Source organism: Nesoenas mayeri (genome assembly GCF_963082525.1).
Source record: "Nesoenas mayeri genome assembly, chromosome: 3".
Classification (NCBI taxonomy): Eukaryota; Metazoa; Chordata; class Aves; order Columbiformes; family Columbidae; genus Nesoenas; species Nesoenas mayeri.
In genome coordinates, this window is record NC_137544.1 from 60,444,181 (window position 1) to 60,458,309 (window position 14,129).

General features: G+C 38.1%; 1 protein-coding gene across 1 annotated transcript in view; it reads right to left on the bottom strand.

The window, feature by feature from the left end:
* MAP3K5 (mitogen-activated protein kinase kinase kinase 5) overlaps window positions 1-14,129 on the bottom strand; it is a gene marked incomplete at its 5' end in the record, with an annotated part of 102,810 nt that overhangs the window by 31,426 nt on the left and 57,255 nt on the right. The window contains 4 exons of the mRNA XM_080341344.1: window positions 817-866; window positions 5,148-5,255; window positions 8,211-8,361; window positions 10,843-11,002. Of these exons, the coding sequence (XP_080197470.1) occupies window positions 817-866; window positions 5,148-5,255; window positions 8,211-8,361; window positions 10,843-11,002 (469 nt within the window). The remainder of the gene's footprint in view (window positions 1-816; window positions 867-5,147; window positions 5,256-8,210; window positions 8,362-10,842; window positions 11,003-14,129) is intronic.

Genomic DNA, 14,129 nt, shown 5'->3' on the forward strand with positions numbered 1-14,129 from the left:
CTAAAGAAAGATGGCCTTCAACATATAACATCTTCTCTTCTAATTGAGTCAAGCCAGTCTTGCACATGACCTATGATCCTATGATTTATTAATTCATTTGTATCTACTCCACCATGAATAATCTTTGGGAGGTTTGGGATTTTTGTATGGTTTTTGTTTTGGTAGTGTTTTGTTGTTGTTGTGGGTTCTGTGGCTGTTCTCCCCCCCTTGCTTCTTCTTCTATTGACTCTCTTTTCTGTTCCCTCAATCTTCAACCCTTCACTTCGTGGTCTATCCACCACCTTGCATTGACAGACTCCTCTCCTTATAGGCCTTCTCTAAAACAGTTTTGCTGCTGTACACATGAACAGACAGAAGCAAAATTAAAGCCAAACATACACACTCATGTCAAAACCCTACAACAGGTAAGCAATTAGGATACTGCAAGACAGCCCAATCCTTCCATTTCCTCATATCCTGCTGCTCTGCATCCACATATTACTGTCTGGCTGTGACAGAATTCAGGTAAAATGGCACAAAACTTTGGCAGTTATTTTAATTCAATCTCAATGAGCATAAAGTGACTACCAACATTTTGAAAATATTGGTTCTTTAAATTAATGAGCTATGTTTGCAAGCTTTTACATAACGTAAGTGATCTCTTCTGAATCAGGAAGAAGCCTCCTGGGGCTTCACGTAGAGCAGGGCACCCGTGAAAGTACCTGCAATACTATGCTCCAATTCTGTGCCTTTTACTCTACCAAGGTCCGACAGTATCAGCTTAATACCATACTTATTCAATTACTCTTCTCATTTCATAAAATGAAAAAGACCTACCTTACTCCCCTAATAGAAGCAGCACTGAAGTTCCATTCATGGATACCTTTCTGTAACACACAGAAGAAAATAAATAAATAAAACATTGCTTTTTATGAACAAAGCACCAGTAGGCATATCTTCTAGTCTGAAACTGAAGACATGAAAGGAGAAAAACTTGAATTATAAACAGCCTATCACCTTTTAACAGGTTTGGGGTTTTTTAATGGTGCTGTGGGTTGTTCGTTTGTGTTTTGGTGGGTTTTTTTGCTTGTTGGTTTGTTTTTTACCCCAAAGCAACAGAAGCTCTAGATTGAAGTTTTCCTTTGTTTGTTTCTTCACTGCTTACTCTGCAAACATGATACACTATTTAGAAAGCATGCAAAACAGCAGATTAGAAGGGCTGCCAGTAGAGCCTGGTCTGGGTGCTAAACCTGGGGGTCACACATGACCCACTGGAAAGTGGCGGGGGGGAGAAAATTCCACCTCTGAAAATAACACGAGGCTGCTCTGCACACTTAGTGCCCTGGTGTGTGGGAAGACCAGGCAGAGAGAGCTCTGAGCAGGAAGCCTGACTCTGGAGAGCAAAGCAGGAAATTCTTGGAAAGTAAGAGGAATTGCCCAGGGAAGAAGCAAATCTGAAGGTCAAGTGTCCAAAGAGACAGCAAGGAGATTATTACCCTCAGAATCCAGATGACAGCAGTTAAGAAAGTACTGAAACCCCCAAGAGCCGCTGAAAAGAAGGAAAGAAGCTGCTCTATGAAAACACAAAGAGCCAGGCCTCACTTATTTTCAGATCTTTAAAATTTACATCTGTCACATCAGCAGAACTGAGTTCTGTCTGTAGACAGTCATATTACTCTATGTTTATATTCTATCATAAAAAAACTTCACTGTAGGAAACAGAAGTATTTTGTATCTTCTCACGAAAACATTCTTCTTACAGGAGAAGGTGGAACTATGCCACCCCAAAGTCCTGGCAACCTTGAGATCCCACCACAATGAGCAACATATTTGAAGAAACTCTGCTTTCTAGAGCTGAATTTTATTTGGCATTTTAGTGACCTGTGCAAGTAAAAGGCACATTTCTTGCTGAGATGTAATATTATAGCATAAGGGCATAGTGTCAAATACAACCATAATCAAATGTACTCCAAAAGAAGACATGAAAATGTGTAGCTTATAAAACACTTAATGAATAGTGAAATACACATGAGTCGGAACGGATGCACTGCCAAGATAGTTGCACAATATGCAGCAAATAACAGAGGAAATTATTCTCCCAGCTAAAACAGCTTGCTTTAAGGCTTCTTACATCAATTTTCTCCTCCTCTGTAATTCTCTCCTTCCTGTTCAAATCACAGTAAAGACTGTGATGCTAATATAAAATGCCTAACACAACACACCAAAATTACAAGTAAACATCTCTCTTGAAGCACAAGCTTCACACCATTATATTTGCAAAGAACAAAGCAGTAACTCCAGTATCTCTTCAATGCTAAATGGGGGAAAGGGTTTCTTCACTAGGGAACATGGATAGGAGAACAGCCTGACATTAAGACAACGTGGGATTGCATCTTAGAGGTACCAACTAATGGTAGTGTGAAGTGTATGTGAAACTAGAGTTGCCTGGCTCTCTTGCATGAAGAAATATCCCCAACTCAATCCCTCTGCTAATAAGGAAGGTGTATCTGCACTGTCTTTTACTCCTCCGTCCATATACAAATTCTGACACCTCCCAATTTTCCATGCTTGAAAACTTTCTTCAGAGCTTAGCTATTGGTACTTGTCCAATTCCCACTATTGGGAATGATATAAAATCTAAATAAGTTAAAATATATGTCCTGACAGGCAGAAATACTCAAGCAGCATAACAAGAAGCCCAAGTATTCTGGGTTTTACCTGTCACCTATGTGGAACTAATCTCTCACAGATTCATACATCTTTTATGTACCACATGATGTTCTCTGACAACAAAATAATATAACAGTTATGTCCCTCACAATCTTGCCAAATTTTGAATACACTGGAGTAAACATATCAGGCATGCTATCCAAATTCAGCATCTGTTCTTTGGTTAGGCAAAAAAAAAAAAAAACACCAACCACCCAAAAGAAAACTCAAAACGGGTTCAGAAGCCAACATGAAACAGAGACAGGCTGTTCTATTTCAAACTTGCAAACAACACTATTGCATTCCTGTAATCCCATGCAGAAAGGGCTGCAAAAAATAGGGAACTGCAAGCCAAAAGTAACATGCATTCTACAAAACATAATGCTATCTGATTTTTATAGGCATTTGTTTATGTTAAACTTGGTATGAAGGCATAAATATTAAGGTGTACTGCTAAAAAAGCCACAGAAAAGGAAGAGGCCAATTTTTTTGTCCTGGTATTGACTGCCATTTGCCTATTTATTACAAATCCGCTTGTTGCAGGTTCCAACTGAGTTCCACTGAGGACTTCAAATGGAAATTCATATTATTTGTGCATGAAACAAAGTTCATACACCTCATAACTCACAATTCTTATTCTTAGAGCACTGACTGAATTTTGGAAAACAAGTAGAATCATTAATTTATGAGCCAAAATGAACTGTAATCTGAAGTGTGAGCTGGTAAACCTCCGACAGACCTACGGTTGGTAGACCGAAACTAGATAGTTGAAGCAGTTTCCAAACCCAGCTGTTTAACCTGTCCTTGTAGTCAGGATACATCATCTTTGCTTGTTAATCAGCGCCTAAAATGCCTGTTTTTAGACTAGTAAGGATCAAACCAAGACTCTTCATTTCCCTCATAAAATCTCTTACCAAAGGCAAATATAGACAGTATTTAATACTGACTAGTGTTCAGACAGAGCCTGATCACTTTATGTGAATGATTATATTGCAAGAATGTCTGTGACAGAGGTGACCAGGACTCAACAGTCCAGAAAATTCCTTCTAGTCCTATGTTCCTTCTTATATTATACGTAAGCCACTTAACAGACTGGAAAGTATCATTCAGGGGGTAAACTACATACACACACAAAAATGCCTACCAAAAAAAAAAAAGCACAAATAAGTAGTTTCTAAACAGAATAAGTTCTGAATATAGAAATACTTTCAGAACAGATATTTTACAATAGCAAGGTTTACTTTGTAGTACTGACAAATCATTATTTACTTTGTGACAAATTTTGGTTTTGTTCAAGAATTGCATAAATTTATTTTTTATATTATTCTCTGATGCTGAGCCTACTTGGAAAAACATCAGTCAGAATAAACCACAAATAAACAGAAATTCATTGGTCTAGGCAAACATTTCAGCTTGTGCTCTAAATATGCTATTTCAGCCACTGACCATTTACATTTTCTCATGAACGCACAAGAAAAATCCTAACTGGTATGGCCGCACTTATTCTGCATGCAATAATGTTGCTCCAGACTGCAAGTATGAAGGTTGAGGGGTGGATTACCTGAAAATTAGGGTCTTCACTGTCCTATATTGCAGGCAAACAAAATAGTGTCAGGGAGGAACGAATAGTGCTAGTTCTTACAAATCACACCATGTCCAGTGTTGTGCCTCCAGGTGACTCAGCCTCCATTAACTCTTCATATACTTCCCCCACGTTTCCGTGCTCCCATCCTTCTCTGAGGTTCTGCGATGTCCTCCCTGTCCTCTTACTAACAATTTGCTTCCCAAACATCCCAGAATGCAATAGACATTCCAGGTTTTCCACTCCCCTTGCATCTCTAGATTTTCTAAGCTCCTTTCCAAAGAAGTCTGGCTTTCTCACACCTTGACATATGGACCTCCCAGCTTTTCCAATCTCTAGACCTCCTGAGCATCTACCTATTCTTCTCCCAAATGCTGCTTTGACTTTTCATTGATTCTGCTCTTATTTTAAGACACCAACCTCTACTTAATATTAAAGGAGTATTTACCACAGCTGACAAGCAATACTGCAAGTACAGGAAGAAGATAATTCTGTTTGTATAAGTAACTTCATGCCACATTATTTGTATGATGACAGTATGTGGTAAATTACTTTAAAAGTCTTAAGCAACAGACTTCTTGTATGTTGTACACTGTTTTAAAACAACCTGAAAGAAGATGCAAGTTACTTTCAAAAAATGGAGACAAAAGATCCATTGAACAACAGTACAAACTTAACATAGCATTCTTAATTTTTTTCTATTAAAAAAAAGAAAGCATGGCAACATATGTCCACAGCATCTTCCTGTGCATTACTAAAACACTTCTCCTTTGCAGAATCTATCATTAGATGCAAGTGTCTACATGTTACATGCCTTCTGTACCATGCATACTTTTAAATTGTGAAAAAAGTTACTACAGACAACATCATGGCATACCTTGTCATCAGGCAGCACATGCCAGATAGATACAGTCTTCTCCTCAGCTTCGCTATTGATGGAGAGATACGAGGGCTGATAGATTTTTGTTGGTTCTAATATTAAAACCTTGTAGAGAAAAAACAAGAGTTAGCACAAAATATGTAGAACTTTAAAAAGTATTAAATGTGTTAAACTATTTCTGTAGTTATACTATAGCAGAAAAAAAAAGTGTAAACAGAATGCAAGGTAAAATTGTAGGTACTGGGCTAGTTTAGCATAGCTCACAGAAACTTAAGATTAAAAAAAGAAAGCAAATTTTCATTTAGCTTTTTATGTAAGGCTATTATGTCACTCAATTTTCCAAATTATTTCTCTGACAACTATCAGATTTTGAAATATTTCTGTCACAATTCATTCTCTTGCAATGCCAATCAAGAACATCCATCTCCCATGTGGACACGATTCATGGTATAACTTTATCATCTTTTGGTAGAAGTGCATTTGGGTAAATCAGAAAAACACATCAACCTAGAGCTAGACTGAACTGCTTTTGATTTAGACCACTGTGAACTGTAGCCACCAGATCAAATTATTTGCTCAAAAGGAACAAGCACACCACTGCAAGAGGCTGACAGCTAAAGATTCTTGAAAATTTCCTGGAATAAGTGAAACAAAACAAAGCAACACCATGTAAAAGGGATAAGATGCAACGCAGCAAGATTTAGTCTAACATAAGCACTTAGCAAATGAAGCCAGCCACCCAGACACTTTAAAAATGTTCTGCCAGAACAACTTCCAGATTTTAAAGCTTCCAGAAATGCTTTAAAGAAGAAATGTTCTGCAGAAAAAAGTCAAAGTTTGGCTATTTGAAAAAATGTTGTTTGTAATCATACTTATTTATTTTACATTTTCAGTGGTTAAGATCTGATATCTAAAACACCCAATCTATATTGTCTGTGTTGAAGATATTCTCATTCTTCAGAATGTCAAGTATTGTTATTGATTCAAGAAAAAGCTACTCTCTTCCACTGCAGAATGGATAGGAAGATTTCTGACCCTCAGAGATTAGCTGATGTTTATAAAATGGGACTAAGTTATAGATGGTAAACAAGCTGATAATCTTTTTTTCTGTACTTCCTTGTCCTAATAAAAATTCCAATCATACACCATCTCCAAAATATCCATGATACAGAATTTCACATTTGAAAATTTTTGGAGTTCAAAGAATTGCTGTAGGAAATTATGACTGACTGGGGCAACTTGGTGTATATGTATTTTAAAAAATATTACATAAAAACCTAAGCAGACAGTCTTGGAAAGAGTCACAGGCATAGAGTCAAATCTAAGCCACGTCACCTCCTACAGAGTCAATGAACACACAGATAGCCTGGAAAAAGTGCAAAGCCAAGTTCTGAAAAGTAGCTAGCTGTTTAACCCTGTAGATTATGACCAGCGGGATTTCAAATGTGTTAAATGGCATTTCCAGACACTTAGAATGTCTAAAATCTGGTTCAGACCACTTTACAAATTGGGGTCTTCAGCCTATGGCAAGTTACTCATACACTGTGTCATTTCTTCCTCTAATGCCAAAAAGAGGATGATGACACTGATGCTACCACACAAGAGAGCAACTGACAGCCAAGCAAGTGCTGATGGACAGTGAAGTCCTTAAGTTGAAGCTCCAAGAACAATTTAAAACCAGGAAATCTGCAAGAAACTTCTTTTAGGATAAATTATTTGCAAGAATCTGAAAGAAGGGAGGATAAGCAAAGTTACTGTGTTTCATTTTGTAGACTTGTTCCAGGGTGTGATTTTCCTAAGGAATATGCACAAATAGAATTTTTGTAGTATGTGAGATCATGTATGTCTCTATGCAACAACATAGTAGTTTCGTATACAACACAGTCAAACTTTCAGCTCTTGTTATCACAATGATCAGTTCCAATTAGTCTCATAAATAAAAATCCAAACCATTTGACTTGGACAATTTTATAACTTAGAGCCCATTTAAAGTATCTTATTGCACCATTTCATCAAGAAAAACAAAAAAAAAACAAAACAAACAAACAAAACCCAAAACAACAAAACCAACCCACTAAAAAGAATATGGCATTGTCTTTTACAAAAAAAAAAAAAAAAAAAACAGAGTAGAGCATTCAAAAGATTTTTTTGCTTCTCTGCAAAACTTTACATCTATGCTCCTTGGAGAAGGGGAACCAGACACCCTAGAGAGGCTCATGTTGCTTTTACTTTACTGCCTCAAGCTGTTGCTGTTCAACATTAGAATCTTCCTTATGGATTATTAACCCATCTACACATGGAAACCAAAAGAACTGTACCAAAGAACCAGTATGCACTTCATGGATCTGGGAGGCAATGACAACTTCTATTTAAGTAAAAAAAAAAACCCAAAATTTTCTGTACATGTGTGTATATACACATATATATATATGTATATAGCTAATATGTACAGGGAACAAAGATCATTTTACAGTATACTTTTAGGACATTGTACAACACCAGAATATCTCATGAAAAAAACAGCACAGTATTTGTGGAAGAAATCAGAAAAGTATGTACATACTTATAGTGCAATATTGTTGAAATACATTGTCTAGTAGCTGGAACAACAGATTTCTGACTGCTTAGGCTAATTTTTGACCTCTAACAGAGTGCAGGCTTGATTGGCAGTAGAATATGCAAAGCCTGCTGAGCTAGCAAGAGACTAAATTCAACATCTTTTCTTCAAAACACAATGTAGTTAATATACAGTGCCACCTGGAATACACTGCAAATGTTTGCTTTACAAGGATACCTATCAGCAGCAAACACTAAATAGCAAAGTTCTGTCTTGAATTTTTTCATCATTACTTTCACATGGAACACACTGTGCAATCCCATTGTAGCCACATGCAATCATTTAAAACCAATCTAATATGCAGGCCCAATAAACTCCTCTCTGGACAAGCAGTTTATTGTCCAGCAACCTAAAAACAAACAATGTTTCATGTTTGTTTCCTTGATGCCACCATTTATCAAACAAAACAAAACAAAACACCACCATAAAAACCAATCACTTACTGGGAATCGAACTACAGACACATCTGTCTTTGTGGCTTCAACAAGGAAGTCCATCCAGAAGTCCACAAGTTCCTGTTTGGCCGTGTGTTCTGGAGTCAGCTTCTTAAAATGCTGATATATCAAAATAGTCTCTACAATAGACTTCAGGTACCTGTGATCATCCAAGCACACAAAGAGAATAAATTTAATATACTTTGTAAATAATGCCTCTATCTTTAATCACAATGGAAGCATTCACCATTGCAACACCACAGCAGCAGGTAAAATTTTGGTTCTCTAGGATTGCTTTTAATAATAGCAATTCCCCATTTAGAACTGCTATATTAGTAATCTGAAATACAAATGAGTTCTGGGACACTCCTTCCTGCATATACTCCTGCTTCCATATACTGTCTCCTATCCTAAATCATGAAAGCTTCATGAAGTGGCTAAATCCTCTACCTCTGGACCAAGCTGAGCCTACATCAACCTTGTGTCAGTAGTGACCAACCTCAAAAACCTCGGTGAAAAGTCTACTAGTTTAACTTTCTACACTGTTCTGCCTTCTGCATTGTATCTGCATTGGCAATTGTTTAACAAAGATTTCTAAAACACGACAGTTTTGCAATTGATTACCCTACAAATATGATAACAGCTACGCTAAGCAGTCTGTTGGCATTGCCAGGGAAAGGACAGTGATGCTGAATGTCTCCCCTAAATGCAGCTCATCCCTCTCTCCGCTGTTCTTTCTGGTGCTGATTTATGGAGCTCCTCATAACAGTGCTTTCTGTTGGCATTTTAAAAAAAAAAAGTCGTAAAGATAATCTTACACAAACTTCATGAAAACCACAGCAATGAGATCTATAGCACATTCTTACAGAGGATTTATTACAGCTATCACTTTATTGTGCTATTAGGCTATTCATGGAAAGTTTGTTTCCAGGCTTATGACAAGAAGGTATAATGTAAACTCAGAGCCTTTTGGGAACAGTTCCATAGCTGTGCATTTTCCAAACATCCTTCTTAGGCCATGGGGATATCTGGCTTATCTACCCCCTTTGGCATCAAGTGGGCTCTGCTGAACAGCAGGTAACAGACTAGGAAGAACTTGCTCACTGGAGAAATCCTTCCCAAAGCACCAATGAGTGTGCTCTATTTTCAAAGTCCACAGACTTAAACCCCAGTGCACCAGTACATAAAATCCTGAGAACAAGGCATTCATAAACTCCTGAAAACTGTATAAGCAGACTTCCAGAGAGTGCTATCCAGCTTCTCAGTAAAACATGCATATAGTAAAAATGGAAAACCTTGTAGATAAATACCCTGTAAACAGCATTTATAAAATATTTGGTAAGAAAACTGAAGTTCTTAATTTTGACAGTTTCCTATCTTATGTCAATATAGAAATCGAGCATTTCCATATATTAGCACATATACATACATTCTCCTCTGATCAGCTTTTTGAGACGCTTTCTAGCCTTTATAAAAGGACAAAAATGCATAGACTGTGACATATGCACTCTTTCAGTTGGCAGAGTGACAACTTTTTCAGTCAGAAAGAAATCTTGGTTCTCCCCAGCTAACAGCATCCCAGCCCTTGACAAGTAGGTTACTTGCTGGCTACATCCAAAGCAGAACAGGTGCTGGGAGGCCACTGTCAGTCTCCTGGCCTTTGCATAGTAGGTGTTGAGCCTACAGGGCTGCCTTTAACCCTATACTTACAACCTTTCTGGTAACTGGACTTCAATGTACATTCTTCTCAATCATAATGAAATTCAACTTGAACATGAATGGGCCGAGTAGTGCAAGTTCCTAAAACAGCTGGTATGTGCATTAACTACCATAGCATTCCAAATTACATCCATGCCTCTCTAGCCAAGCTGTGTGTATTCCCAAAAAACTTTCAGATCCACATAGAATCACCTTGGTTGGTAAAGACCTTTAAGATCATAGAGTCCAATCATTAACCTAACACTGCCAAGACCACCTTTAAACCATGTCCCTAAGAACTTCATCTATGCATCTTTTAAGCACCACCAGGGATGGTGACTCCACCACTTCCCTGGGCAGCCTGTTCCAATGCCTGACAACCCTTTTCGCGAATATTTTTTTCCTATTAAAATAGCCAATCTAAACCTCCCCTGGTGCAATTGAGGCCATTTCCTCTTGTCCGATCACTTGCTACTTGGGAGAAGAGACCAACACCCCCCATGCTACAACCTCCTTTCAGAGTGATAAGGTCTCCCTCAGCCTCCTTTTCTCCAGGCTAATGCCACTACCACTTCTCTTCAGCAATGTAACCACTAAAGCACAGTGCCCACAAACAACCCCTCCTTTCCACCCTGCCCTCAGAAGAGCCTGGAGCTAATGGTGAATCTGCCCTGCTCAGATATCAAATTGAAGACCCACATCAAATGACTTCCCAAATAAGGGCAAAAGGGGAAAAGAATTCCTTGTCTGGGTAAAAGTTCAGTGAAACAATACAGACAGCAAAATCTGTTAAAAAAAACCACACAAACAACTAAACAACAAACAAACCAACTCACAAAACCAATCAATCTCCTTTCAGCTAAATACAATCCTGAAAGTGAAAGCTGGAGGGGTCCAATGTTTTAATACACAGTAATATATGTGATCTCATTTATCACCTTACCATGCCGGTGCCTTTAGCTTAAACAGCTTTTCTGAAGCCTGGATCACTCTTATGTGGTCATTAGCCAACATACTGGCCCCCAAGAAAGATCCCACTTCCCAATAGCTCTGCAGTTTCTCCAAGCTCCCCTTTTTACCAAGCAGGCTGCTGATCTTTACTCCTGTAGTAAAAAGAATAACAGGTCACAGGAATGTATCAATGCAGTTTTAAAATAACAATTTCCCTGACTTGAAATCTATTTATTGCTTAAATTACTGTAGCCTCTCCATTTCAATGAAGTAAGACCGAAATCATACTTACCAGTTAATGTGATATGCCTTCCAAACACCCTAAACAGTAGCAGATTTATTTTCCCCTCCCCCTCTTCCTAAAGGCTTTCTCAAGAAAGGAACTTTCAGACATCACTGTCAGGACAAGGCCACAGTCATATTACCTATGTTCTTGCATGGACCTCATCTGTAAAGGTAAATTGGGGCCTTAGGCTACACAAAATAGCTGTAAAAACTTAACAGATGCTGAATGAGGCACCTATTATGTTTTTTTCTGCTTTGTTTTTTTGACTTACAAGCCCCAAGCCCCAAACTTACCTTTATAGACAAGGTCCCATGCAGAAGGAACAGATGATCCACTGGGCTTCTTCCAGCAGTGATGTTCTTTTAATTGCCGCAAGTCCTACCCCAATGAAAGACATCTATTAATATTCATAAGTCCCTCAGCAACTCAAGATTATGGAGAGCCTCAGGCTTTATTTTGACTTGCTAAGTTTTTCGAGAACTACAAGTTTCCCTGTGGCCTTCAGGACGATTTTTAGCTATGAATATGTAGCAGCTAACATGAACTAACATGAGATAGGCTACACTATCCCCCTCAAATAAGACAATCTGCAGCTTACAAGACAAGTCTCTCCACCACCAGAGCCTTTTATTCACTTTTCCCTATACTACTCCACTATGACAGTTCCCCTCCCACATCATCTTCTTTTGTCTTTGATGCTAGGGCTGAGTATTCACAAGAATTTCAATGCAACTGTTGAACTTCATTTCTTCCTTAACTTTCCTTATGCATCTAGCAGACTACACATCATGCTGAAAGCAGCAATAAGTCTCATTAAAATGGATGTCTTTACATTAGCTACGTTTCAGTCTATAGAATTCATCTTGTTTTCTCATGTTGTTCACATTATGTTATCAACAGGCAATTGTTTTTAAAATGATAAATTGTATTCAAGTGGTCTATAGCCACATCTATATTGCATACTTCGTGTTCTCTTGCTAACAAGAAATTGTCAGGCTTGAATAACATACAGAACAAAATAACACTTAAATCATATAAAAATATTATTTGTTCAGTTCTTGTGAAAGAAGTTTGTTCAGTTATTCCTGAAGATAAAAAGAATGCAATAGATTTTATAAAATCTCAGATCTACCTGAGACATGATGTAATGTACATCACTTCCATAATTCCACAACATAGTGTAGTGACGATCTCTATGTATTAGGTTGGTGCAAAAGTAATAGCAGGTTTTGCATTTTTGAAATTTGCTGTTTGATACATCATTTTAATGCACTTTTTTTTTTTTGCTACTGACTTATTTCTTGCTGTTTATATTTATTTTAGACTATGGAAATTACGTCAGACAAAAAGCCAATATAAGCAATTTTCTTGTTCAAGTTCAAAATGGGTCGTAAAGCAGCAGAGACAACTCGCAACATCAACTACACATTTGGCCCAGGAACTGCTAATGAATGTAAAATGCAGTGGTGGTTCCAGAAGTTTTGCAAAGGAGACAAGAGCCTTGAAGGTCAGTAATGTAGTGGCCAGCCATCCAAAGTTGACAATGACCAAGGGAGAGCAATCAGCAAAGCCGATCCTCTTAAAACTACACCAGAAGTTGCCAAAGAACTCCATGTTGACCATTCTATGCTCATTTGGCATTTGAAGCAAACTGGAAAGGTGAAAAAGCTCGATAGATGGGGGCCTCATGAGCTGACCGGAAACCAAAACAATTGGCTTTTTGAAGTGCCGTCTTTTCTTCTATGCAACAACAACAAACCATTTCTTGATCAGATTGTGACGTGCAACAAAAGGTGGATTTTATACAACAACCAGTGATGACCAGCTCAGCAGCTGGCCTGAGAACCACCTCCAAAGCAAATCCCAGAGCCAAACTTGCAGGAAACAAAGGTCACGGTCACTATTTGATGATCTGCTGCCAGTCTGATCCACTACAGCTTTCTGAATCCTGGTGAAACCATGACACCTGAGAAGTATGCTCAGCAAATCAATGAGATGCACCAAAAACTGCAACACCTGCAGCCAGCATCCATTAACAGAAAGAGCCTAATTCTTCTCCATGACAATGCCTGAATGCATGTTGCACAACCCCCACTTCAAAAGTGGAACAAATTGGGCTGTGAAGTTTTGACGCATCCGTCATGTTCACCTGACCTCTCACCAACCAACCACCACTTCAAGTATCTTGACAACTTTTTGCAGGGAAAACACTTCCAGAACCAGCAGGATGCAGAAAATGCTTTCCAAGAGTTTGTCGAATCCCAACGCAGGGATTTTTATGCTACAAGAATAACCAAACTTATCTCTCATCGGCAAAACTATGTTGATTGTAATGGTTCCTATTTTGATTAATAAAGATGTGTTTGAGTCTAGTTATAATGATTCAAAATTCACAGTAGGAAACTGCAATTACTTTTGCACCAACCTAAAATTTCAGCTCTGCAGGGCTTTAAGCAAGGGTGCTAGATACAAGTACCTTGCCAAGAGACCACTTGAGGATGTACACCTACACTTGTCCATGTAGGATAGGAAGAGGAAATTTATGTCAAATGTGTTCAACTTCAGTTGGGTTCTAGAAACCAAAACCTACACACTATCCATGTAACACAATAAACAAAAAATTAATCTCCCCTGAGGCCCTACAGTAACAATAACAGCCTCTCACCAATTTTTTTTTTCTAAGAAAGTTGAGGTACCCAGTGCTAAAACTCATCCTAGTTTGACCTTCCTCTACAAAGCTCATCTAGAACTTACTTATCCCTGAAAGGCAAGTTGGAAAAATGCACTTGTAGTGTGGAGACATTAGCCACAGGTTCTAAAGACTGTAACTCTAATTTAGAGAGGTGGATATTTTTGTTTTATTTTGTTTTCCAGTGGGTTTTGGTCTTTTTCAGGGGGTGAGGGAAGAAAAAAACCTTTCTGTGCAAACATGCAAAGTGAATATCTTCATGAATTTCACTCTGAGTATGTGGTGTCCTCAAATAATTTCTCTT